The sequence below is a fragment of the Canis lupus genome, chromosome 2 (assembly GCF_011100685.1).
Source record: "Canis lupus familiaris isolate Mischka breed German Shepherd chromosome 2, alternate assembly UU_Cfam_GSD_1.0, whole genome shotgun sequence".
Classification (NCBI taxonomy): Eukaryota; Metazoa; Chordata; class Mammalia; order Carnivora; family Canidae; genus Canis; species Canis lupus.
In genome coordinates, this window is record NC_049223.1 from 83,757,180 (window position 1) to 83,784,336 (window position 27,157).

General features: G+C 53.9%; 1 protein-coding gene across 1 annotated transcript; it reads right to left on the reverse strand.

Moving 5' to 3' along the window:
* Positions 1–3,299: 3,299 nt before the first annotated feature.
* On the reverse strand, positions 3,300–27,022 carry MFN2 (mitofusin 2). Its single transcript, NM_001284441.1, is given in 18 exon segments — positions 3,300–3,698; positions 5,065–5,199; positions 6,039–6,235; positions 7,590–7,745; positions 8,444–8,664; positions 9,079–9,181; positions 9,427–9,531; positions 9,913–10,039; positions 11,826–11,947; positions 12,094–12,161; positions 12,383–12,536; positions 13,804–13,911; positions 14,032–14,140; positions 15,005–15,129; positions 15,824–15,986; positions 18,802–18,937; positions 22,449–22,627; positions 26,915–27,022. Coding segments are annotated over 17 exon segments (2,274 nt in total). The 5' UTR covers positions 22,624–22,627; positions 26,915–27,022; the 3' UTR covers positions 3,300–3,628.
* Positions 27,023–27,157: the final 135 nt, after the last annotated feature.

Sequence of the window (27,157 nt, forward strand, 5' to 3'; positions counted from 1 at the left end):
TGGCTGCTCTGATCCCGAGCCCGAGAGTCGGACTCAGAGACAGAGATGCCTGTCCTGGGGGATGGGGTGAACCTGGCGGGGGGCTGTGAAGATGGCCTGACCTGGGAAGAGGGGTACGTTCTGGCCACATGCTTTGTGACCACGTACGGATACGGTTACTGGAAAACCAAAAATCTGGCCTCTTGGATTCCCCAGAACTCACGGTGGGCGGGTCGGGCGGAGACCACAGGCGTCTGGTCTCCACTTGGGATAAAGGTAGGCAGCGTTGAGGAGCGGGGCGTGGAGACAACCTTTCCCAAGTCCGGGTCATCACCCCGGAGGAGCTGGCGAGCAGCCCGGTGGGCAGTGAACACAGCAGCAGCGAACACCCGTGCACCACGGAAAAGGGGCGCTGGCTTGACTTTGCATTTCTGGCTTCACCTACACAGATGCACGTGTGCTGGTGGGTTTCTAATGGTGGGTTAAAAAAATTCAGTCTGAAAGCCACTTGGGAACTTAGGACTTGGGCTCCGATCCAGGATCCATCAGGCCTCCAGCTGCTTAGGTTGGAGTATCTGAAAGCCCCCAGGGCCATGGCTACTGTTGGGAAGTTTCTAGTAGCATTTTATTCTGGCCCCAGCCCTGGAGGGCTGACGTGTGGACGGTGTTATCAGGGCAGGATTCATTAATTCAGCAGGTATCAAGACGGAGTTCTGACTCCGGGCCAGGCACCAGACATGCAAAACAGACAAAAATCTCAGGCCTTGCAGAGCTTCCGTTCCAGCAGGTGGACACACGGAACACAACTGTGACGTGGAGGACGGCCACGGGGACTGACACGGCTGCTCCGTCCGCGGCGGGGCAGGGTCCTCACAGGTCCCAGGGGCTGGGGGGGGTGGTGGTGAGGAGAGATTCGGAGGCGGCCTGGTCCACCCAGGTGGGGAGGTGACGTTTCAGCAGGCGTGGAGGTGAAAGAAGCAGCTGTGGCAACAGCTAGAGGACGAGGCGGAGGGTCAGCCGGGCCGAACGTAAGGTGCATGCCCAACAGTCTGAAGCAGCAAGGAAGCCGTGCGCCCAAGGCGGAGGGTGCCAGGGAGCGAGGGGCGGTCACAACCCTGCGGGCCCGAAGCCAGCGCCGGGATGCGGGCCGGTGAACGGAGCTCTCCTCCAAATCCGAGGCAAGGCCGCTGCCTCAAAACAAGCACCCGGACGCACGCGTGGGAGGGACAAGGTGGGTGGGTGGCAGGGAGCGGGGCCAGGGCGGAGGCCGTGAAGGACTGCGGGATGTGCTCAGGCTCTGGAGGTACTCTGGAGACGGCAGCAAGTGACGCCGGCGTCCAGGACGACACCCCGTTTGTGGCCTGGGAATCTGGAAGGATGAGGCCGCACCCGCCGCGCTGCAGGGGGTGGGGGCGCCCGAGCCTGGGGCACAGGCGCTGGGGGGGGGGGGGGGAGGCTGACGAGTCACACGAGGGCCCTTCAAAAACAGAGAGCTCACAGCCAAGTTCTCAGAAGGCAAACCAGGGTGGGCCCGTCTGACTCATTACTTTTTAAGTGAAAAACGATTGGAGTTACAGCGAAATCTGTAAAGACATCACTCTAGATTTCCTGGTTCTTAAAGATCAGTTAGTCCTTTGTTCTCAGAGTATCAGAGTCCTTCCAAGAGCCCGAGGAAGGAGGAACCGACGGCAGATTACAGTGGAACTTCCCCCCCAACAAAGTTAAGGTCATTTCAAAGTACAGCCTGCAGGCGCGGTTTGCAGAGCAGCAAACTGAGGGCCCGCAACGTGTTTCCAACTAGGTTTTATTTTAGTTCCAATATTATCAGCAATGATACAGGAGTAACTCAGGCAAGTTTGTCACCTTAAGTACATCAGACAAGAAACTCACTGTGTCGAGCAGGTCTCACACTCCAGCAAAGGAACATAAACACAAAGTTAGCAGCATTAAATTAAAGTGCTTTTTGCCACACTTCTGCCGGAGTCTTGTCCTCAGTGGGGAACATTTCATTCCACTTACTGTGTAAGAAACTCAAAATTCCGTTTATTGCCCAGGGGCTACATTCAAAAAAATTCATGTTTAGTTTTTAAGTAATTTCTTTTCCCCCCGAAAAAGCACAAAATTCACTGGATTGTGTGACCCTGATTTTTCCTGACACTGAAGTGACCACCACCTGGGCCTGACAAAAAGCTCCCAGCGTCCCCCTGCCGTGCGGCGGTCTCGGCAGAGTCCAGCACGTGTCCCACACAGCAGGTGCGTTCAAGGGCTGAGACAAGCGGGCACCTGGAGAGGATGCCACCTGCGTGGCCACCGGCGGAGAGCAGAGGCCACCAACCCATTTCCCGGAAGCTGGCGGGCGGGGGGATTCAAGAGGACGAGCCCCACCTCTTTCTGGGAGAGAGGACCTGCTGGTTTCTAGGAAGTTCTCTGACCTGAACTGCAAAGGCTGCTTGCCCCAGTTAACACCGTGGAGACAGGAACCTGCCCCCACTCCAACCAGTAACAATCCCAAACTCAACAGGAAACATTTCTCAAAGTCAACACGAGGCCAGATGGGGGTCAGTGAGAGCTCTGGGGGGCGGGGAGGCGGGGAGGGCTGGGGGATGGCGGCTGGCTCTCCCACGCTGTCCCCCACCAGCTGCAGCCGCAGAGGCACAGGAGGCTCAGCCCAGAGGACTGGTGGCCAAGGGCGGCAGGGGCGAGGCCTCCCTGTTCCCCATGGACTCCACATTCCACCCCCCACCCCCCCCACATCCCCCCCCCCCCCCCCCCCCGTCCTGGGCGAGCCCCACCCCCCCCTCCCTCTACCATCCTTCCTTCTGCTACATCCTTGAACGTCCTTGAACCAAACCATCTCTGACCAACAACAAAACCAGACGACACGGGCTAAGGAGCGAGACCGGAACAAGGGATGCGGTGAGAGAGGGAAGCCGAGCCCCGTGCGCGCTACCAGCGGCAGCTCTCTCCACGCGGCCCCACCCTGCAGCCAGTCACCTCTGCACCTCTGCGTCACCGGCCCCACCGCAGAGGCTGCCTCAGGCTGCCTCGGCCTACAACCCCCATGGCCCCACCCCCAGGACGTGTCTGCAATGTTCTGCCGACAGAGCGAAGCGTGCAAGCGAAAGGGCCAGGCTGACACACAGGCAACAGCCCTCCTGCGATGGACTCAGCCTTTCTGGAACTTATTCCTATGCAACCTGGGAAGAACTCAACCCCCGCAAGGCGGCCTTGCTCTGCGTGTGCTGGGGTGTGCGGCAGGCAGGGGTGCTGGGGTTGGCGGTAGTGTCGGCCGGAGGAGGGGGCCTGCGTGACAGCAAACAGGCATTCTGCGGTGCGGGCAGTTCCCAGACCCCGTCAAGCACTCGCGGGAGTCTCCACCAGCGCACCTGACAAAGCAGACACTCGACTCCCTGTACCATGCTGTCCACAGTCATCGTTACAAGTCTCCTCTAGGGGCATGAGCCAGGTCTTCCTGCAACAGCAGGCGAAGGGGGAAAACCTAGCAATTAAGGGCTCAAAACGGTATGAGACGGGGGGTGCTCTCGTTCTCGGGGCAGCGGCAACGGGCGGGAACCGCGCAAGGGCTGCTGGGTGCCCACAGCGCTGGCGGCGCCACCCTCTCCACGCGGCTCCGGCTCTCGGCTGCCCACTATCTGCTGGGCTGCAGGTACTGGTGCGTGAACATGTTGAGCTCGCTGTCCAGCCAACCAGCTTTGTTCCTGCAGAGAAACGGGTGTTTTATGGCACTCAGAGCCGATCACAGGTGACAGTGTCACAGGCCAAGGGCTATTCTAAGCTCCCGTGACGTGGAGCCTCAATCGCTCCCACTGCACAGATGAGGAAGAGGCCAGAGACGTTACATAACTTCCTACAGCCACACTGTAGCACTGGAGCCAAAAGTCGAGCTCTTCGGACCCTCAAGCCTCACGCTCGGGTCACCTGACCACAGTCAAGTCCCTGAACTGTCTGGAACTAGATTTTCCTGCCTCTTGGAGAGGGGTTGCGTTGCTGAATCTGCAGCCCTTACGGCTTCACCCCATCCCTGTTGGTGATAGCAGCAGAGGCAGCCCCCACCACACACACACACCCTGTGAGTCGTTCCGCGTGTCCCTAGGAAAGGACTGACCCAGCTGGTGGGCGGGGAGGGCACATCCACACAGCGAGGGAGGGAAAGTCCACTATGTGCCAAGGGGTTGGCACTGACGTCAGGGGCGGGGGCAGGAAGCACAGGGTCCCCGTGTACTGATGTTATCTGGGGCTGAGCAGGCCGAGGACCTTTGCACACCACTTTTAAGTTCAGCTCTGTGGCTATCATGAAATCTTGCTCCATTTTATAGATGAAAACAAGGGGACCTAAGAAAGCTCTGCAGTCTGCCCGAACATGAGCACCTGGGCCAGAACCCAGGCCTCCTGCTCCTGAGATTGATCCTCTCCAGGAAAGCACTGACTATCAGCAGGGACCCCCCCCCGCCCGCCGGGGGATGTGGGTGCCAACACATGCCCTGCCCATCACCAGGGACCTTACGCAGCTCTCCTGTGGGTAAAAATGCTAGCATGCCCCTGGCCCTGGGCTCCCACGGAATTGGGAGCCCAGGGTTCCGAGTACACAGGAGACAATGAAAGACAATCAATGTGCAGAGTGTCACAGAGTGCTGGAGCCACACACACCTATTCCTGGCCTGACCATCTCCTATGGGACCCCAAACAAGTTACTTAACTTCTGGAGGCCCCAGTTTTCCCTTTTAGAAAAAGGAAAGGGGTCACACGAGCCCTTGAGGTTGAGTGGCACAGCACCCCTCAAGTGCCAGACACATGCCACTAAGGAGAAGGTGCCTGTGACCTGGAACCCGATGGTACCACACCACCTGGCTCCTCCACAGCTGCCACACGGCCCTGCTGCAAGCATCTGGAGGGCAGCGACTCGACATCCTGCTGCACCTCCAGCGCTGGCGCCGTATCCGGCACCCAGCAGTGTGCCACCTGACATAATGAGGTTCACATCCACACCCAAGACAGACAAGCAGCGGAGCACCCACCGTGCCCAGCGGCACACCAGAGGCCCCCGACCTCCCAGGACGGCCTCACCTGAGCAGTTTTGCTTTGCTCTGGAGTGAATCGAGAACCTCAATTTTCTTGTTCATGGCAGCAATTTCCTGCTCCAGGTTCTCCCGGGTGACGTCGACTTGCTGGCACAGATGAGCAAAGGTCCCAGACAGTTCCCTGAGGGAGAGGGAGTCGGGATCAACTGGTCCACGAGGCTGTTTTGCAGAACACGGCACCGGCTAAACCCGAGCGAGCACAGGGCAGCAGCCAGCCCACGTGTCAGCCGCTGGCAGCTCGGCCCCACACCATCCCAGTTCCGCAGAAACTTCCCCACCCCTGCCAAGACTGTGCAGGTCACAACCACCACACGCACAGCATCGGCACCGTCAGGACAACCAGGAGCACCCTGGCTTGGGCACAACAGTCCAGGATTCAGATCCCAGCTCTGCTGTGCATCACCCAGTGGAGGGGGAAAGAGACTACTCTTCCAGGTGCAATTTCTCTGTTTGGAAAAAGGAGACGCCAATGCAAACAGCATCTATTTCCAAGGGTTCACAGAGAAAATGGAAAATTGGGGGCAAGGTGCCTAAAAAGGGCTGACCACACAGCGATGTAAGGCAGGCAAGCCAGCACTCCCCTGTAGCAGCCAGGCCAGGCAATCCAGCCCCAGCTGCCCAGAGCTGTGCCAGGAAGGCAGGGCCGTGGCTCAGCAGCTCGCAGCAATACCTATAAACCAAGCCCTTCGAGATCACCTTTAATAAATGCCACAAGTAACGTCCCTGCTCTTCCCGTAGCCTCCTTCCTTCCTACCTGGTCCCAACCCAGGACATAAGGTGACCCCGGACAGACCCCTCTCCCCGTCCCTGGTCCCAGAGCCGACACTGCACAGCTCAAGGCCAGGGGCAGATGATATTCGGGACCTGAAGGTTTCCAGGCCAGGTACACAGGAAAGCTAGAGGGAAATCCTGAACCGCAGAAGCCGGCACTAGTGCCTGGGCACTGGGGGGGCCACTCACTGCTGGACTTGGTGACTGCAGTTGGAGCCAGTGTAGCTGATGATGAGCTGTAGCTTCTCGCTGGCATACTCAACAAACTGGCGCTTGAAGGCCCTCTCCTTGGCCTTGGTGGTCCAGGTGAGACGCTCGTAGACATACAGGAGGCCATAGAGCCCAAAGGAGAGGGCAATGAGCCGCCAGCCCACCGCCTTCCACACCTGCAGAGGCACAGGGATGAGCTGACACAGACTCTCTGCCGTCCTCCTGCCCATCCCCTCAGCCTGCCGCAGCCAGGACCTTCCCAAGAGCCCTAGTTCAGAAACAAGGGTAACTCAGTGCTGGCCACATGACATGACTTGTGCAAAGGTGGGGGGTAGGGAAGTGGTGTTAGGACCAGAAGCATGGACCCACTCAGAATTCTTAAAGACGAATGCAGGCATGCTGTAAAGTGACATTCCGTCCCGACGACACTGACAAGCATTCTGCATTTCGTTGCTCAGTGGGTGGCTTCTGTTGGCCTGGCCTATGATGCTTTGGTTCAAGGCAGTGCGGTTACAGTCAAAGAGCAGTGGATGTGAAGCCAAAAATCACGGCTTCAGTGCTGCCTGTCTAATCCTGGTTGACACCTGGGCAAGTTTTTAACAACCAATCTTCCCAAAAGACGCACAATGCTCTTCACCCAACTCTCACGGTTGTTTGGGTAAAACAGGGTATTTAAAAGGGTCACATGACCAACAGGGACCCACATCTCAGCTACCAACCCTCTGCTAGGTCACTGCCCATGAACAAAGCAGCACAGCATGCACCAGCTACAGAGAGGAGGGCAAGGGGCCCCAGATCTGTCCCACTGCAGCCTTCCAAACGGAGTACAATTCCTGGCAGTTTTCTTACCGCCACACCTTCCACCAATGTGTAGCTCTAAAGACCATGGCAGAAAGAGCAAGGCCATGTTGTCAGGAAAACGCAACGTGTTATTACCTACTCTGGCCTTTGTGTGTCTTGGGGTCAGGACTGGAGAGCACCCCAGTTATGAAGAAGGCAGCCTGCGATCTCATGCCTTGGAGTGGAAAGGGAAGGGCAAGAAAACCAGGAGACAGGCAAGGGTTCAAGGCCCAGCCTGGGCTCTTTGTCCTAAACCCTTTTAAGTTCTGCTCTTGGCGTCCCCTCCAAAGAGAAGTCCTGGGCACACCCATCTCTCTAGTACCCCGGTCTGTCCATTTCTCAAGTCTCTTCCCCGCCTGTTGTGTGGTGCAGGCCCTGCTGGGGACAAACACGGCTTGAGATCACAGTTCCAATCCTAACTCTATGCAAGCCAACGAGGTTGTCCCCCTCTGGGACTGGTGCTGTCTAATCGTCACATTAGTGGACTGAGACCAAAAGAAGTCAACAGATACACACTAAAGCTTAGTCTACGGCTCTATACAGCTACCTGTGAGACCACAGTGAAAAGTCACTGGTGGACGTGAAAATGCTCCGCGCCCACTGTGACGCACTGAGCCAAAGCAGGAGCCCCCGCCTGCCTGCCCGCCTGCCCGCCTGCCCACAGCCTTCTCAGGTGGGCCTGTCACTGACCACGCCTCCGACAACGAGAATGCCCATGGAGGTCCTAGACGTCAGGGATGCCAGGCCGGTGACCATGGAAACCATGAGCTCTTCTTGGGTGAGGGAGCCCTGCGGCAGCGGGGGCATGCTGGGGTTGGCTGGCGTCAGAGGGATGGGGCGCTGCACCTGAAGAGACATGACAGGAGGGCTAAGAACACTCGGTGAGTCTTAGGGCCAGGTGTCCGGGAACAGGGACACAGCGCGGCTCTTCAATTCCCAAAAGGCAATAAAAATAAGCCCTGTGTGCAGCAAGGAAGAATTTAGGCTTCATGACAGAGGTGCCAGCCCCAAGGGAGCACTGGCCAGCCCCCAAAGTGTAGGACGTGCACCAGGAGCAGAACGCACAGTAATTCAGTGCTGTGGACACGAGTGGTTTAAGATCTAAATTGAGAAACATGGTATGTAGATAAACCTAAAACTTCCACATCTAATACTTACATACTTAATAAGTTTAGCTAATGTTTTAAATTTCATAAATATCAGTGCTTAGGGTAAAACTCAACTGATTTGTGGCAAAATTTGGTAGCACAGGTGCCATGGCTGTTATGGCAGGAAACCCCTTTCAGAGCGATCCCTGTGGGCACGTTGGGGTGCCTCAGTCAGCTAAGTGTCTGCCTTCAGCACAGGTCATGACCCTGGGTCCTGGGATCGAGCCCCCTTTGGGCTCCCTGCTCAGTGAGGAGCCTGCTTCTCCCTCCCCACACCCCCCACTTGTGCTATCATATAAATAAAATCTAAAACAAAAACAAAAAACCAGTCCCGGTTTCTGGAGGCAGGGTGCAGACGGGCCTCCAGCAATGCCCAGGGTGAGGGCCACTGCTTGCCTGGTCATTGTAGCCCATCAAGGCCCGGCGGCTGTTCTTGGGACCCAGGAACCTATTCACCAGCATGGTCCACCCGAGAGAAAAATGGAACTCGATGTCCTCCTGAAAGTCAGCACACAGCTTGTCACAGTTCAGGTCGTAGCTGAGGGAGAAGCACTGCCGAGGGACCAGCATGTCTATCTGACTGCGCACGGACGCAGGAAGGAGGGGTTTCAAACCATCTGTCAGGAAGGGAGATGAGGAGAAGCCACGTCAGCTCGGCCCTGGGCCACACCGGTGCCCGGCCTCGGAACAGAGGCCGTGCCAGCCACCGCCCAGGGTGCTGACGGTGTGCGAAGAGTGGGCTTGCGGGGCTGCAAGTGGCCCTCCCCAGGGCCCTCCACACCTGCTGACACTTAGGCCCCGTGTGAACTGAAAGCCTGGCCACACCTCAGCCTGTGACAGTCCCATAGGGTAACCCCGGACGGCTCCCTGTGGGGACTGAAAGCACAACACATCCCAAGAACCCGAGCGTATTGAACTAACTCGTTGTCAAAGGTGACAGACAAGGAAAGGGAATCATTTCTGAGGACTGGACCCCAAAGCGGGCCTCGGGGCATCCCAAAGGCCCCGGCCGCCAGCCCCCAGGCACTGACCTATCATGTCCTGCTGCATGGCTTGCAGGGAGCTGCTGATGGCTGTGGAGCAGCGGTCGGACATATTCCGGCCCAGTCCCTCCTCTATATGGCGGTGCAGTTCCTGAATCCGGAAGGGAGAGGTTAAGAGAAGCAACCCCACCTCGGGAGTCCCTTCTGAGGAGCCAAGGGACAAGGAAACCCAAGGCTGTCAGCCCGCCCCCCGCAGATGACCTCAGAGTGCTGAGGGAAGCCCGGGTCCTGCCGCCCTGGCTGAGGGGCCCTGAATCACTGTCCTGCGCGGTGATTCCACCCAGTGGACAAAAGGGACAGAGGCAAGCCCAGAACACCAGCTGCCCGACGACTCACGTTCTTGTAGACCTTGAGGACCACTGGGGAGGGGTGGAAGTCCATCTGGTAGTCGTCCACCAGCACGGACAGGCGCCTGATCTCTTCCGCCATCGCAGTGGACACCTGCGGGACAGCAAAGCGCACCGTTCAGGCTGGAGGGCGACGTGGATCCGTCCTGCGGCACCAGGAGAGCCTGAGCGATTCTCACCCACCGCACAAGTTTCCCTGAGAGCCGGCAGGCTCCTCGGCTCACTGACGGCAGGGCAGCTTCGCAGGGAAAAGGGATGTTACAGACGGGAGGCCCAGAGGACGAGGACTTGCCCTGGGTCACACAACGGACCAGGGAGCCCGTGGCGGTGGGGGACACTATGCGCCCGAGTCAGGGCCACAACTTCCTTCTGGAAGGCTGAGAGGCCCCAGGATGAGGACGCGTGTGCTCTTTCGCCTTCCCAGCACCCTGGACGCTACTTGGAGCCCAGCTCTCCCCGGAGCAGCAATCTTTACCTGCCTCTCCACCTCCTCCGTGATCTGCTTAATCCGCAGCTTGTAGTCCTGAGCCAGGAGTTCCAGCTGCTTGTCAATGAACCTCAGCCGCTCTTGCCGCTCTTCCCGCATTTCCAGGCAGTAAACTCTGAGAGGAAGCGCGTGGTTTCAAGAGCGGGTCCCCTCCCAGTCACGTGGAGGAGCGAGGGGACACCAGGAAGCCTGCGTGTGCCCCTGCTGTGGCCTCAGCAGTTTCACACTCATGCCCAGAGATGCGCTCTCGCCCTTCCCAGGTGCCAGCCACTTACTCGGAGGTCCTCCCAACTCCCTCCAACTCGGGAGACGTGGGGGCAGGGTGGGGTGGGTGCTTTCAGGGGACTTACAACAAGTTCTGCTTGTTAACATAGGAAAACAGAAAGCTCAGCCCCACTAGTCATCGGGGAAATGAAATTAAAAAAGAGGTACTACTCTACACAGGCACAAGCCTGACAAAGTCACCGAGTCTGAAGTGCTGGCGAGGCTCGGGGAAAGCAGAGTCCCAGCACACGCTGCTGGCGGGACTGGGAACACACGCAGAGAACAACAAAGGAAAACGTAAAACTGAAAATGCGCACACCCTGAGATGAACAGTTCCACCTCCGGGAGTTAATCCCAGACAGACTCTTACAAACGTGCACAAGCGGACACGTAAACTGGTGCCCACAGCAGCAGCAGGGTTTGCAATAGGAAAATAACAGAAACTAAAAAGCAATCCACGGGAGGGGTGCCTGGCTGGCCCAGTCAGTGGAGCATCCAATGCTTGATCTCTGGGTTGTGAGTTCAAGCCCCAGGGTGGGTCTGGAGATTAAATTTGAAAAAAACTTAAAATGAGGTATAGTCCCAAGGGAATACTCTATGCCAGTTCACAGTGATAAACTCCAACTCTGTGTAATCAGCAGGGAAGGAGGCAAAACCAATGCTGAGCAGAGAGAAACGCAAGGTGCACCGGCACGTCCAGGACAACAGGACGTCTGCGTGTTTAAAGCACATACAAGCAGCGTTACAGATTCTTCAGAGTTTATGTAAAAGCACTTTTTAAATGGATGAAGGCTACACACCAAATCCACGGTTGTGCTTGCCTCTGAGGAATGGGCAGGATGACGGTGGGGTAGGGGCTAAAGAATTGAAAGGTATTTAATGGTTTTTTTCTTAATTTAAAACAATATAAAGCAAACGTTGAAGGAAGCAAGATGTTTTCATGTTATTCTCTATTTTCCTAGATTTTAATTTCTACAAAAAAGGTTATTTTTATAAAATGAGTGCCCTGGGTGGGGCACCTGGGTTCACTTGGTTGAGCATCTATTGATTTCAGCTCAGGTCATGATCTCTGGGTCATGAGATCGAACTGTGCATTAGGCTCCACGCTCAGTGGGGAGTTTGCTTAAGGTTCTCTCTCTTCCTCTGCTCCTCCCTCTACCTCTTTGTCTCTCTAATATAAATAAATATATCAATTAAAAAAAAAGAAAAGAAAAAAGAAAAAAAAAAAGAAAATCCTGGAGGAGACACCTGGCTGGCTCAGTTGGTGGAGCACGCAACTCTTACTCTCCGGGTTCTGAGTTTGAGCCCCACAATAGGTATAGAAATTACTTAAAATAAAATAAATAAAATCTTTTTTAAAAATTACAAATTTGTCCTGCTTTAAGCTCTGAGAAATGCCGTGGTGCTCAGTGTGGTGCCACGCTGAGGCCTCCACATGTGCCTGTGGGGCAGCGTTTCAGGGAACCACGAGGGACAGCCAGACACCCGAAGGCTGTCCTCACCAGACTCCTCCTCATGGATCCAACTAGGCCTGGTGGCAACCCAGGCACTCGGCTCTGCCGGCCCGTCCGCAGGCGGGGATGAGGCGATCACTTCCCAGCACTGCCCCCCGTGGGTACACCACCTTCGGTTCTTACCGCTGCTCCTGTGCTGCTATGTGCAGGGAATCCATGATGAGACGCACCGCTTCCGCAATCTGCTTGGCCCGGACTGTGTGCTGCTCGAATTTGGTCTTCACTGCCGACTGGGAGATGCACTCCTGGGACAGACAAGAGGTGCTGAGGGAGGCAGAGGCCACCAGGGTCCACCAGCCACGGCCCAAGCTCTGGCGTTCACCAACAGGGACACGGCTGGTGGGCACCGGGGAGGCACAGAATAACCAGATACCGGAATCAAAGGGCTCACCTCAAATCTCCTTTCAAAATTCTGAAACTCAAACATCCTCACTTGGAAGCCTTCTGCAAGAGCGCCCCCTAGGAGAATTGCACCACGTGAGTCCGGAGGTAACTGCTCGGCAGGGGCAAGGGATGAAATCCCCCAAAGCTAAGCAGACAGGACACAGGGCTTAAAACAGTGGCCGAGAAGCAAAGAGCTTCTTGCTCAAGGCTCTTCCTACTGCCTCACTCTCAGAACCAGCTTCTAGAAGCAGACTTAGCCTAAACACCAGGGGAAAGGAAGTCCGTTCGAGTGTCACCTCCTTCGGGCATGCCCTGGGCCTTCTGGATCCTGGCGTTGAGCACCTCCTTGGCAGACACAAAGAAGATGCGGTCTCCGGCCTGGCCTCGGTCCACCACACCCAGCTCGTCCACCAGGAAGCTGGTACAACGTTCCATGTGCTGCCGCCGCACCTGAGGCCCAAGCGGATGGCTGAGACCAGGTGGGGTGCCGGTGGCCCCTCCTGACGGAGCCCACAGCCCCCTGTGCCTTTCTTCTAAAGAACATGTAATATAATAGAGTCACGCCCACTATTCCAAATGTACACACACACGACCTCATCTCCCACCGTCAGTTCTCTAGCCACCACGCTCCCCAAAAGCCACATGACAGGGGCTCCGTGGGGTATAGGCTGCCACAACTATTTCATGCAAATAGAAGCAGAAATGCTTAAACATGCGGGGGGCGCCTGGGCGGCTCTGTCGGTTAAGCATCCGACTCTGGAGCTGGGCTCAGGTCATGATCTCAGGGTCCTGGGATCAAGCCCCACATTGGGCTCTACATTCAGTATGGAGCCTGCTTGGGATTCTCCTCACCCTCTGCCCCTCCCCACCACTTGTGCTCTAAAATTAAAAAAAAAAAAAAAAAAAAAAAAAAAAATTTAAATTAAAAGGAAAAAGGCAGGCTTAAATATGCCCCAAACTGCCCCTTGTGAGAACCAGCACACGGTCTCACTGTGCTGCCCCAGGAGGAAAGAAACCCGCGAGCCAGGTTCCAGGAAAGGAACCTAACCTTGGGCTCCATCCTGCCAAGCCGAGTCCTCCCAGGGCCTCGAATATGAAATGAGTGGGCGCCACCACTGGAATATCCTTTCTAGCTCTGAAATCCCAGGGTTCTCCTGCCAGCTGCTTTCCTCAACGTTAGCCCATTTCTTCCTTTCAACAACTGTGTCACATCCACCTCTCAGGCGAGGAGCGTCCCAGTCACTGCTTGGCGTCAGCTGGCGGCTGTGCACTTCATCCCCCGTCACCAATCTATCACTCCCATCTCTTCCCTTTCCTTCCACACAGAACAAGTAAAGATTTATGAACGGTCAGGGAGGATCAAGTATTCTCCGCTCCTCCTCCTAGCTTCTTTCCTGGCTGTCTACCGAAGGCTGAGCCTGTTCTACTGCGATTCATTCTTTATGAACCGAAGTGAGCACAGGCCTCAGACAAGGGAGCTGCTTAAGTGCTGCGGACGCTTTTCAGACCCGGAAGGCAGCCGTCTGAAGAGTAGAGGAAGCCGGGGAGGGGAACAGGGGAAGTGGCGGGAGCGTTCTCAGAGCCCTTAGAGGACACCACAGGGACCCCAGGGAATGCAGGGGAAATCCCTGGTGGTGAACTCAGTCATAGGCTGGAAGAGGCCCTGGGCAGACACACGGGCGGCACTCCCCAGACTGGCGAATAAAGAGCCACCAACCTCTTCCATGTATTCAGGCTCCGAAGCAGATGCATCCCAGCGGTTGTTGAGGATGAAGATGTTTGGGCGGGACAGGCGCTCACTCACCTTGTGGAAGAATTGCTTCTCCTGATGGGGGAAAGATCTCAGTGTAGGAGGGGTTTTGGCGGCCAAGGCCCTGTGAGCCTCACGCCCCCCTTCCTGCTCAGCTGGGTTCTGGGGCACAGGAAGAGGAGGAGGAGCGGTTACCGTCTGCATCAGGGTGGACTCTGAGTTGGCCACCAGCACGAACACATCGGCGTCCAGGCAAAACTTGTCAATCCAGCTGTCCAGCTCCGTGGTGACATCGATACCAGGGCTAGGGGTGGTGGGCACACTGTCATCAGGCACACACACGGGGCCCTATTCTTGCTCTGCACAGGCCCAAGGGCAGCCAGGCAAAGGAGTACAAAGCCACAGATCTCAGGGCAACCCGGCCTGACTTTTACTGGAAAGATATTTACTTTTCATTTCATACCCTTCTGGATGGTTTGAAAATGTTTTGTTCCATCTCTATACCACTTTTAAAGACAATGATTTGTGGAGATGCCTGGGTGGCTCAGTGGCTGAGCATCTGCCTTTGGCTCAGGTCGTGACCCTGGGGTCCTGGGACCGAGTCCCACATCGGGCTCCCTGAGGGGGACCTGCTTCTCCCTCTGCCTATGTCTCTGCTTCTCTCATGAATAAAGAATTAAAATCTTTAAGAAAAAAAAAAATAACCATTTGTAACTTTACCCTGGAGATACACAATTAAGATAAAATTTTACACGTGAGTCCCATAAGAACTATAGTGCTGTACTTCCCAGAGGAGTTTTAACCCGTCCCCAAAGTGTTCCTTCAAGAGACGCAGAATACCACACGGACCCCACCACCACCAGCTCCCACCTCTAACATGCGCACCAACATTGGGTTGAGGCTGAGACCCTGCTTAACTTTTGGGCGCCCCCCGCCCCCCACCCCCCTACCCCTTGACAGACCATCACTGGGACATCTCCAGTGCAGTGATGGCAATGGATACAGTAACCAGCCCCCAGGAGATCCAGGGGACAGGAGGACCTGGCTGCGCCAGTCTGAAAGGCAGTCTAAGCAATGACAGGCCCTGGGGACCCTGGCCCGGATGACACAGAAACAGAGACCTGGGGACTGCCCGTTTTGGACCCCAGGGAGGCTCTTTCCCTCTTACCTGTCCATGAGCACAAGGTCATCCTTCAGAAGCGGGCACTTGGAGTTGGGCCACATCACACTCACCAGGCTGCCAGCGTGCAGCTGCTCATCCTGGTGAAGGGCATGGGCCAGCTGGTTCACAGTCTAATGGGGGAGGAGGGAAAGGAAGAGAGCTCAGGGCTGAGGAAGTCGCCAAGCAGGAGGCTGCCCATGCAGCTTGGCACGCACGGTACGGCGGCCCAACTGCAGCCTGACCTGCCACCCCTTCTTCCATTTCACACGGAAAAGCCAAGAGCTGGGAGCTGAAAGTCAGAAACCACTATTCTTCACTCCTCTCTCAAACTTCTTTCTTGGATGTTGTCCTAAAGCTGCAGTTATTTGGCACTGATGAGCTCTTTATGAACTGAAAGCAACATCTGGCCCCAAACAGGAAAGCAAATGGCTCTCAGAAAATAAACACGGACAGGCCGCTAGCTGTTGATTCAGAATCACAGAGCCAGAGTGAGAACCGCTGTCTAGCAACCGCTCCAGAAACGGGGCACAGGTGCTCTTCACGGCAGAGGAAGGGGCCAGCCCCCCTGCTTGGCATCACACAAGGCACTGGGGCCTCCTGACTCCTGGTGCTCAGGGTCTTCAAGCCTCCCTGAATCCCTGGCACCTCCTCGACAGCTCAGCTCCAACAGGGCTTCCCACCTCCCTCCATGGGGGGCACCGCTGTCTCCCAGGGGCTGCCGATGGCCGGGTCACAAGGGACGTCCTGGTTGGTCTAAGCTCCAAGGCCGCCAGCATGCCCAAAGCTGCGCACTCCAGCTGGTGGGGACCCCCACAGCACCCTCACCTTGACACTCCGCTTCTCCTCCGAGCCCTCTGTGAGGAGGAAGGCCTCATGACCATCTGTGCCTTCGACCCGCAGGAAGCAATTGGTGGTGTGGCCGATCCCGGAGGGCAGAACTTTGTCCCAGAGCATGGCATTGATTACAGTGCTCTTCCCGTTGCTCGTCCTGGAAGGGGATATGGGCCATCAGGGAAGCTCCGGCACTGCAGGCTCCCACAGCGAGACTGCCGGCCTCGAAGCCCAAAGTCTCGTTCTCTGCGGGGGCACCCGTACCCAGCCAGGCAGAGCGGCGGGTGGACAAATGCCTCTGGCCGGTGCCTGCGCTGTGCTGGTTCATCACGGCAGCCTCCCTGCTAGCGGCTCCCGCTGAGCAGCCCCAGCACGCAGACACCAAACCACTCCTGGAGTCCGCCGGCTGCTGTAAGCCCCTGGCATCACCGTGGACACGACCTGTGCACCTCTAAAGGGGAACCCCCTCGGCTTCTACTGGAAACCACGGGCTCATCCCCGGGGCGGTCTTCCTCAGTCTGAATGACCTGAGCTGAATTACCCCAACGTCCCTGGCTTTCCAACAAAGGCCTATTTTCCTATTTTCTTGCTTTTCTCTCATCATGTTCCTTCTCACACGTGAAGCCCCACACTTCAGTCCCCAGGGTAACTGTCACGACTGGGGAGATGACTGGAGCATTCTCGCCAGTCACACCCCTCTTCTACCTTCCGGTGAAGTGAGGGCCACATCTCTGAGACGAGGTTGTAGAAATGACAGCCCCGAGGAGTGGAGGACCACACCTGAGGTCAGGGCCACGTTGATCTTCATAACGAGCATGGTGACTTTTTAAAAAATTTTTATTTTACTTTCAAGATTTTATTTATTTATTCATGAGAGACATGGAGAGAGAGAAGCAGAGACACAGTCAGAGGGAGAAGCAGGCTCCCCGTGGGGAGCCCAATGTGGGACTCGATCCCAGGACCCTGGGATCACACCCTGAGCCCAAGGCAGATGCCTAACCACTGAGCCACGCAGGCATCCCTAGCATGGGGACCTTTAATAGAGGTTCCTAAGTGCATGTGACTGATTTACCAACCCTCCTTGCCTATCTATAAATCATACATTCCCTTTGTAGGAGAATAGAAAGCCCTGACACATCACAGAACAGGCATTAGACCTCCTGCATACCCTTGAGCACTGAAAGCTGTAAACAGGCACCACTATATTAACACAGAATCAGAAAATGTTATAGGCCCCTACACCTTCTCACTGATGAATGACCCCTGTCCCTTTAAAACCCTCTTGGCGGGGATCCCTGGGTGGCGCAGCGGTTTGGCGCCTGCCTTTGGCCCAGGGCGCGATCCTGGAGACCCGGGATCGAATCCCACATCGGGCTCCCGGTGCATGGAGCCTACTTCTCCCTCTGACTGTGTCTCTGCCTCTCTCTCTCTCTCTCTGTGACTATCATAAATAAATAAAAATTAAAAAAAAAAATTTAAAACCCTCTTGGCTAGGGGCACCTGGGAGACTCAGTCGGTTAAGCATTGGACTCTTGGTTTTGGCTCAGGTCATGATCTCAGGGTCATGGAGCCTGCTTAATATTCTCTCTCTCTCTCTGCCCCATCCCTGCCCTCTCTCCCTGAAGAGTCATTAGGCAGAGTGCCTACTCCTCGGATAACGCCTGTGTGTATATAGCATCCAACCTGTCCCGGTGCCTTCTCCCTGTGTTAGATTTTAACTTTTTTGAAGGCACTATGATAAAATAATAAATGTATTTGTTTTTTATCACCCATTCCTGGCACTGAACTCTGAAAATCTTTAGAATTTCCTAAGTGACAGGAGTGTCTTTTGCCTTTCGTGGGAGCCCCTTTTGAGCACACCTGCGCCTATGCTGATGAGCAGATCGAGGGTGGCTCCCTACTCTCAAAATGGGTTGGTCACCAGAAAGACCAGATGAGAGCATTGGAACTTTCAGCCCCACACACCAACTTCAGGGAATGTGGGCTGTGGATTCAACTCCATAAAAAATCTTGAACAAAGTTTGATGAGCTTCAAGGTTGATGAAGGCATCCACATGCCTGGAGCATAGTACTTCTGGACCTCACCCTGTGTACCTCTTCATCAAGTTGTTCTTCTGTGTCCTTTACACCAAACCAGTAAATGTAAGTCAGTGCGTCCTCAGCTCTGTGAGTGGCTCTAGCAAATTAACCAAACTTGAGGAGTCACAGGGAGGTCCATTGTACCGCCAATGGGAGAGAAGCACAGGATTCCCAACAGCATCAGAAAGGAGGCCAGTCTTGTGGGACTGGGCCCTTAACCTATAAGATTTGATGCTCCCTCCAGGAAGACCGTGTCAGAGCCTAGTTCCAACTACAGGATACCCAGGGTCTGCTGAGAACTGCAGAACGGCTCAGGGGTGCAGGAAAATATCTACTAGATACTTTCTACTAGATACTAGATACCTACTAGTGCAGGTCTAGTATCTACTAGACCTCAAAGTGTAACGGTTGACTACAACTATAAAACTCTTGGAAAAAAAAAAACAGAGGAAAAGGGCAGCCAAGGGTGGCTCAGCAGTTTAGCGCCGCCTTCAGCCCAGGGTGTGATCCTGGAGACCCAGGATCGAGTCCCACGTCGGGCTCCCTGCATGGAGCCTGTTTCTCCCTCTGCCTGTGTCTCTACCCCTCTGTGTCTCTCATGAATAAATAAATAAAATCTTAAAAAAAAAAAAAAAAAACAGGAAAAGCCTCAGGACACTGAATTAAGCAAATTCTTGGATATGACACCATAAGTACAGGCAAAAGAGAATAAATGGAACTACATAAAAATGAAACACTTCTGTGCATCAAAGAACACAGGCAACAGAGTAAAAAGGCAACCCTAGGAACAGAAGAAAATATTTACAAACCACATGCCTGGTAAGAGGTTAATATCCCAAAGTGCCCCCTCTCTGTCCAGCCAGGAAGAAGTTGTGAGGGCTTCACAGACTCACCGGCCAAAAAAAGCCACTTTCATGTGCCGCCTGGCCAATACCTCACTGATGCCCCTCACTTTGGACAGGTAGCCTTTGACGTCCAGAACCTGTTCTTCTGTCGTAACCGGGTCCAGTTCCGCATTCCTGTAGGTGTCTGGGGGTTGAGATTGAAAATGAGTTACCGCAGTCAAGGCAGTTCCACAATCACAAGCCTGCAGGCCTCAGAGACCAGCACTCCCTGCCATTGCCTGCCAAAGGCTGGATCCCTACTGTGGGGCTGCAGCCTAGCAGTTCCGAACAAGGCCTGGAAGCAAGACTGCCTGGGTGCCAGTGCAAGGGAAATACTGCTTCTCCCCTCCTCCCAGCTTTGCGACCTCAGGCAAATGAACCTTTTGGCGTTTTAGTCTCCTGACTCTTTTTTTTTTTTTTTTTTTAATTTTTATTTATTTATGATAGTCACAGAGAGAGAGAGAGAGGCAGAGACACAGGCAGAGGGAGAAGCAGGCTCCATGCACCGGGAGCCCGACGTGGGATTCGATCCCGGGTCTCCAGGATCGTGCCCCGGGCCAAAGGCAGGCGCCAAACCGCTGCGCCACCCAGGGATCCCTAGTCTCCTGACTCTTAAAGGCAACAGGAGTGTCTTCCTCCTACCACTGTTGCAAAGATTAAATGAACAAAATACAGAAAGTAAACACTTGAATGTTAACTGCCAATCACTTGTATGTATTTCACTTAACGAACACAGTTTCACTACCTACCAGGCACTGTTCTCATTACCTTCCAAACACGGTCTCACTCACTCCTTGTCATTTCTCGGTCACACACTTTTTTAAATGGCAGAACCAGGACTGGGAGCCCATGCACCTTCGCAAGACCCTTCCTGAACCACCCTGTTTACAGCTCCAGCCAGGCCTCTCACCAGCCCCATCTCACATGGCACCTCACCATGTCCCCACCCTCGCCATGTTGCCTCCCCATTACTCCGGGCTTTGCTCAGTGCACCCCAACCCCTCCCTGCACAGATCCACTACCTTGAGGTGCTCTGGCTTATTCTCACTTAGCCTCGAGCCTAGCATGGACTGCACAGCCCCTGTAAGCCCTCCCTGGCTCTCCCCAGCCTGAGTCAGGTTCCTTGTTTGTGCTCCCAAAGCACGCTGTACTTCTTCCACCTTCTGCTTACCTCACCATGATGTAACTGTCAAGCTCACCTGCATCCTCTCCCGTGTGGTCCCAGCACTTAGCAGATGCACAATACTGGCTAAACTAACAGGTACTGGGATCACTTCACTGCTTTTTCCCAGTGGCCTTGATAGGCAGATGGACAACAGATGATGGGAACAACTGAGCAAGATCCTGCCCCATCCCATCTAGTACTCACACCAGGAAGGCTGGCCCACATACACGGGTGTCTGGCCCTTTGGAACACACTCACTGCTCAACGGCCTGAGTGTTTATGCCCCTGCCGTGGAATGGGTCATGATGGTGCAGCCCTCATGACTGACACTAGTGTTGGTATCAGAGACCCAGACAGCTTGCTAACTCCTGCCATGTGGTTACCAAGGACGGTACAGAGGAAAGACAGCAGTCCGGGAAGGTAGCCCTCGCTGGACGCCGAATCTGCTGGTGTCCTAACTTTGGACTTCCTGGCCTCCAGCACTGTGACAAGTAAATTTCTGTTGTTGATAAGCTACCTCCTATGTGATATTTCTGTCACGGCAGCCCAGGCAGATTAGGTTAGCTGTGAACCACTGGGCTGACAAGGGGCACTCAGGGACCACCCAGTGAGTCTCCTCCACATGATGCCATGAAAGGAAGTGACCAAAGCAACAAGGCCTCCCAGGTCCACTGGTCACCTCAGCCTCAGACCATCACCATTCCTCCCACCTAAGGGCACAGGGGCGAGGCCTCTGGAATGTACCCGAAAGGAAGCTGGGTTCTTAAGCATGTGGTCACACCTAAAAGAAACAGCCAGTACACTGACTAGTCTTTAGAGTCCAGTACCAAGGCAGTCACTAGGCCCTCCCCTGGCCAGGGCAGTCCTAAACACATCTCAGGAGCACTCCAGCTCTTTCCCTCCACCCCACCAACAAGAGAGGCCTCATATTCAATCAAACACCCACTCCTGATGCCAGCACAGAAACACCCTCATTAAGCACGTGCTCATCCACAGCACCACCTCAGGAAGTGGCTCAGAGCAGCACCAGCGGTCAGCTTGGGCTCTGGGAGGAGTGGCCTGATCTCCCCCATCTCTCCATGCAGTGCCAGGCACACCTGAGCTGCTCCAAATAAATGGCTAATGAACTGGAATAATTTCAACTACCAATCTTGTAACTTTAAAAATCAGATTTTTGAATTAGGAAACACGTAGGGAACGACTTCTCTTGCATCAAGCACAACGCTAGGCAGGACATAGAGTGTCCATTCTCAGTCTTTGTTTGCTCAGGCCGCTCTAATGAAATGCCACAGACTGGGTGGTTCATACACAACAGAAATGTACTGTTTCCAGTTCTGGTGGCTGGAAGTCTCAGATCAGGGCGCTAGCCTACTGGGGTGAGGGCTCTCTCCCAGGTCACAGACTTCCCGCTGTACCTTCATGTGACGGAAGGCAGCTAGAGCACTCTGCGGGGTCTCATTTACAAGGGCACTAACCTCACTCATGAGCGCCCCCAACCATGACCTAATCACCTCCCAGAGGCCCCACCTCCTAACCCCATCCCATTAGGTCTTAGAATTCCAACATGTGAATTTGGGGGGCTACACTCAGACCATTGGCCTGGAAGTACCCCCTTTCTGCTGTAAGGGAGCCTTAAGAAGCGGCCCGTCATGTGAACCAACCAACCAGAAGCCAAGACTCTCTAGGAGAAAGTGGAGGGTGAAGTGTGTCCCCAGGGCATTTCCACCCAACCTGGAGAGTTGTGTAGACTAGAACTTAGAAAGCCCCGGTCTCGCCTGAGCGCCTCCTTCACAAACAGAGAAACCAAGGGCAAATGAGACTCAGCTACCAGGTCTTTGCTGACAATCGCAGACACAGGAGCCAATGTGTGCCTTCTAGACAGGGAGCTTGAGAAAGCCAGGGGCTGGTGTTGGCAATCGACTGACTGGGGCGCCGGGACCCCGCCCTCCTCTGCTGATAGAGCAGGAACTAGAGGCTGCACTCAAATTAGTAACTAGTGGAAAAGGTGCCAGTGACGCAAGTTTCCGATGCATGATCCCACTGACTATAAATACCAGAGAAAGAACACCCTGGTCAGGGACAACCAATGCCCACACAGGGCCTGGTATGCATGGTGGCCAGAACCAGGCCAGAGAAAACACCTGGGTTCAAGAGTCAGAGACACCCAGTAAAGCTCTGCTGTGTCACCTGCTGGTACTGAGCAAGTCTCAAAACCCCTGCCTGTTTGTCCTCTACGTGGGGTAAGAGTCACCTACCCCTCACGATTCAATGGCACAGAATTCCTGAATGACGGGTCCCTTGTTTTTCTGGCCCCATCTCCCTGGAGCCCAATCCTACCCAATTCCAAGAGCAGAACAATCCTGAAGGTGACAACCTATCTGGGCAGGAGCTCCCCAACAGCCAGGCTCTACCTCCCCACCCCCAAATCCTCCCACCTAAATCTGGAAATTGAGAGATGAGTGCGCCTGGCCAAGCAGGCTGCCTGTCTCACCTTCAAGGAAGGTGGCGCTCTCCTGGATGTAGGCCCCAAGTTGCTCAAAAATGCCATTTATCTTCTTCTTGGCAGTGACGAAGTGCTTGAGTGGGGAAGCATTCACCTCAGCCATGTGTCTCTTGTCCTTCTTGACTGTGACGATGGAGTTGCACCGGGGGAAAAGCAGGGACATCGCGCTGCAAAAGAAGACAGTGTGAGGGAAGCCAGGGACGCCCAGCGTGGACGTTCTGCTAGGGCCGCGGCAAGGTGCAGTGGGAGGTCTGGGGCCAGCTCTGGGGACCACCAAGAGCACGGGCCCTCCAGGACTAGACCTGGGTCAGCAAGATGAGAGTAGGATGCGACCGCTGAGGACCTGTGGGCAGTTTCCCTGTCACAGGGTACAGGCACTCGGCTGGAGCCAGGGCCCTGCATTGAGGCCTTGGGCTGGCTGATCCTCACCTACTGACCAGGGGCAGGCCCTGCCCGCACCCCCTCAGAGGGCCAGGCAGAAATCAGGAAGGGACACACGGAGAGCCCACCTCTCAGCCTTAGGCAGAAAAGCGTGACTAAAATCTCACTTCTTTCCTACACATCACGCACCTGAGAGAAAGCACTCAATACCGAAAACAGTGAGAGCAAAGTGACACTCAAGGTCCATGACCCCCAACACACTCCCCTGGCCAGTGTGCTGTCCAGGCCACGATGGCCCTAATTCCTAACAGTCTTTTGTTTTCATTTTTAATGGTGGTCGGGAGTGGACAAGGACGGGTGATGCTCAAGTGACAGAGGTCTACTTCTGCTGTTTACTTAAAAACAGGTTATTAGTCTCTTTCATTATAAACGTGTGCCCTCTAGAAAATGTAGAAACCAAAGGAAAAATCCATAACCCCACCACCATTCTAGGACAACCACTAAGAACACCTGCTTCTCAGCAGTCTGTTTCTGGGGAGGTAGCTCTCTTGCTCTCGATCACACACACATCTTTAGGGCTCATATTTTTCAAATAGCAGTGATATGTTAGGGGCTGTGAAGCTTAATTCCAAAGTTCTAGAGATCTTTGGTCAAACTCCAGAGAGGCAAACAGACCAGAGAAGGTGGCTGGTAATCTCTGCTCCTGCAAGTGCCTGCTCCTGCAGAACCCTCAGATCCTGGATGTCAAAGGGCAAAGGCTCCTCCAAGGATGGGGGCAGTGTGCACAGCTGCGTGTGCCTGGTCCTATGGTTCCACACCCAGTAAATTCTTGTGGTCCACTCCCTCCCCAGCCGCCCCCGTCACAGCACGTTAGCTGTCAGAGCCAGCACTCAGCACTCACTGCACCTGGGATGAGGAGGCTCACGAGTGAACACACACAAGAAATCTCCCAAGGGTGCCAAAGGTCACTGAACAAGCCCCTGAGAAGCAGAAAGAACATCTAGAGAAAGTGCAAAACAACTGAAAACTGGCTCTCAGGATTTAATCATCCCAGAGGGCAGCCCCAGTGGCACAGCGGTTTAGCACCACCTTCGGCCCAGGGTGTGATCCTGGAGACCCAGGATCAAGTCCCACGTCGGGCTCCCTGCATGGAGCCTGCTTCTCCCTCTGCCTGTGTCTCTGCCTCTCTCTCTCTCTCTCTGCCTCTCATGAATAAATAAAATCTTAAAAAAAATCATCCCACAGAGTGGACAGACCCACAGGGAAATAACCACATTTCACCTTAAACCTACAAATTACTTCCTTAATGCTTTCTAGGGAGACAGGAGAGACAAGTAACTGTATGTCCATTTCTACCTTCCTCCTCAGTAAAACTTACAACTGATTTTCTTAGGGAGGAGGTCATGTGTCACGGACTTCTGAGGTCACGTGAAAGAAGAAGAATTGGGAAGAAACACCACTGGCTCCTCCAAAGCTGAAGAGTGCACTGAAATCAGGCTTCACGTGGCCCCGCAGGTGAGACTCTCAAAGAAACAGGGGATGAGTGCAAAAAGAGGAAAGCATCAAAAGGAAAAGAAAAGGGGTACAGGATAGGGTGTGATACAGCTGTAGAGGAGACTGTGGAATCAGACAGAGCTAGGATCAAATTGTCCTCTTTCTGGGCCGCATAAACTTGGGCAGGTTATTTAACCTCAGAGCCTGGAATACTTCATGTGCATGACAAGTGTGACACCACGCAGACTGAGGAGACACAGTACCTAGTTACAGGTAGTTTCACATGTTATAAAGCAACAAGAAAAACTCCACTAGCAAGATCACATGACTCTCCCCTCAAATACTTCGCCTTTGGGGAAGGGCAGAGACATCACCACCAACACACCCAGGGCTCCCCCACCACTGCCATAGGGAATCCAGTAAACAGGTCTGCTCAGGGCTGAGGATCTGCAGAGCCCAGCCCGAGAAGCGACCTGCTGGCAGGCAGAAAGTTCCCTGAGATCAGGGATCTAGAAGCATGTGTTTTCAAGTTCTGGGTCATTGCTGCCAAGCCCAAAGGATATGGAACTAAAAACGTTAGTGTTTAGTAAGTGTAAGATTAGAAGGCACGCACATTGGTCAAAGCGTCGTGGGTCAAGGTTACAGGATCTGCTCGGAGTCACACCAGTCCAGAAGCTAACCTGCTCTCACCACTCCCCGGCCTGCAGCAACGTGCCCCGGCCCTCCCTCATGGATCCACCTCCAACCCATCCAAACAGTCTGATTTCTCTGGCTTGGTTAACTCCCAAGCTGAGGTTCTGTGTTTGTGTTGCTGCTTCTGGCCTGGAATCCTCTTTTTTCACCCATTTGGCATTCCTATTGTCCTTCTAGACCCAACTCTAGTGTCACGCTCTCTGTGAAGCCTTCCCTGACATCTCCAAGAAGGACATGCAACCTTACCAGACTTTTGGGTTTTTTAATCACACTGTCTCCTCATCTACCCAATGAGTTACCAGAAAGTCTGACAGAGTTGTAACCTACTTCCATTTCCACTTTCTTCCTCCACAACTGAGAGAGACATGGGTGAGTTAGTGAATGCCCCTTACTGGGAGTGCCTTCTTACCCTTCCATCCCTGGAATACACAAATCTACTTTTTTCTCAAAGAGCAGCTTTTGGTGAATCATCTGTTTCTTAGTGTCTGGAGCTCAGGGAATCAAGAGAGTTGAACTTTTCATATTCCAAATCTGATCCTTCAAAGAGCAAGCTGGACATACACACATGCAGATGGACCAAAGCTGCAGAATACGCACACACAAGCCAAGACAGGGCCCCCACTATCTTGGGGCTTTGCCTGCTGGCTTCCTACCCTTACAGAGTGGTAGGAAGCAGCTGGGTTCCTGTTCCTCCTCTGGGAAGCCCTGATGGGCCTTACTTTAGGGCAGGGCTCACCACAGGCATGTGGTGGCCAGTCCCCTGGGGCCAGCTGTGTCAGAGTAGCTCTACTATCAGCTATACATTATGTGGCATGCTTCAAGCTGTTGTGGTAGCCACAAAATACTCTTCAAGTCATGGTTTCTGATAGTTTACAGAAACATTTCCCATAGTATGGTCCACAAAAATGTAGTACACCCAATGCTCCAGGATAAAAATTTATAGACTTGCTAGTTTTTCCATAGTAGAAAAAACTTATGAAACACTATATACCATGGTCGGCCTCCATCAGAGCACATGACCAAAGCAAAGACTTTGGAAAGGAAGTCCTGTTATAAAGACACTAGCTTAACTGTATTTAATGCAACATTTCACAAATGTATCCAAAGGAACTTTTCTTCTATGTAACAGTTTTTTAAATCCTGAGGAACATACTTTGGGGAAAGCCTCATTCATCCTGGTACTTTTCCTCTCCTGCCCCAAGAAAGTGTTAGGGGCATGGTATTAACAGATGTTAACCTAAGACCAGAACCAAACCCATTTCTCAACTGAAAAAAAGCTTGACCTCGACCTAGGCTATTAGTTGAGGAGTATTAGGCGTCTTGCACGTGGGAATAGCAGTAACAAAATTCACTGCATGGTGTGTTTGGATCCCAAGCATAGTCCCTGAATCCATACCACCTCCTTACCCAGATTTATGCACAGCAACTCCTAGCAGGGAAAATAAAATAGGTCCACGGATCGTCTGCTGGCACAACTGGAGCAGAGGAGAAGCTGAGAAATTGAAACAAAAGAGTATACAGGGTAAAGGGAGCAGAGCAGACTCCCAGCAGAGCTGTGATAAGGAGCCAGTCTCTGCTGGGCAGAGAGGGGGAGGGAGGAGCCAGCATAGTAGAGAACAAGGGAGATAGAGACTAACTTCAAGGAGCCCAAAGATTCCAGCCACATTTTGAACTGTCAATCTTTAAACAGGCTCTCTCCACTACCAGTGAAATCCTCCAGGAAGTAGAAAGGACATACAGTTTTTTTTTTTCAACACAGATTGGAAAACTCCAGCTCTGTGCAAAGATGACCCCATCCAAGATATGTGCCACTGGGTGGCCAGCAGAGCACACCCCTTTCCATTCAACCCAGATCCAGGGTGCCAGATGTCACAGCCACCACTTACTTTTTGGATAGTGAGAGACCTTCACAGGTTGGGCATCATGGGCATGCTGGAGTCAAAAATGACGATAAGAATCTGAGTTCTCCTCTGTCCGGTCTCTCAGGTTGAGGTTGACTACTGATTGTGTTGACTCCACCAATTCTGACTTACTGGAAAGGAAAAGGAGCATGTCAACAAGGAGCACGTTTGAAAAAGCGCACAAAACATGTTTAATCACGTTGGAAGCCAAACAAACTCATCCCCGAG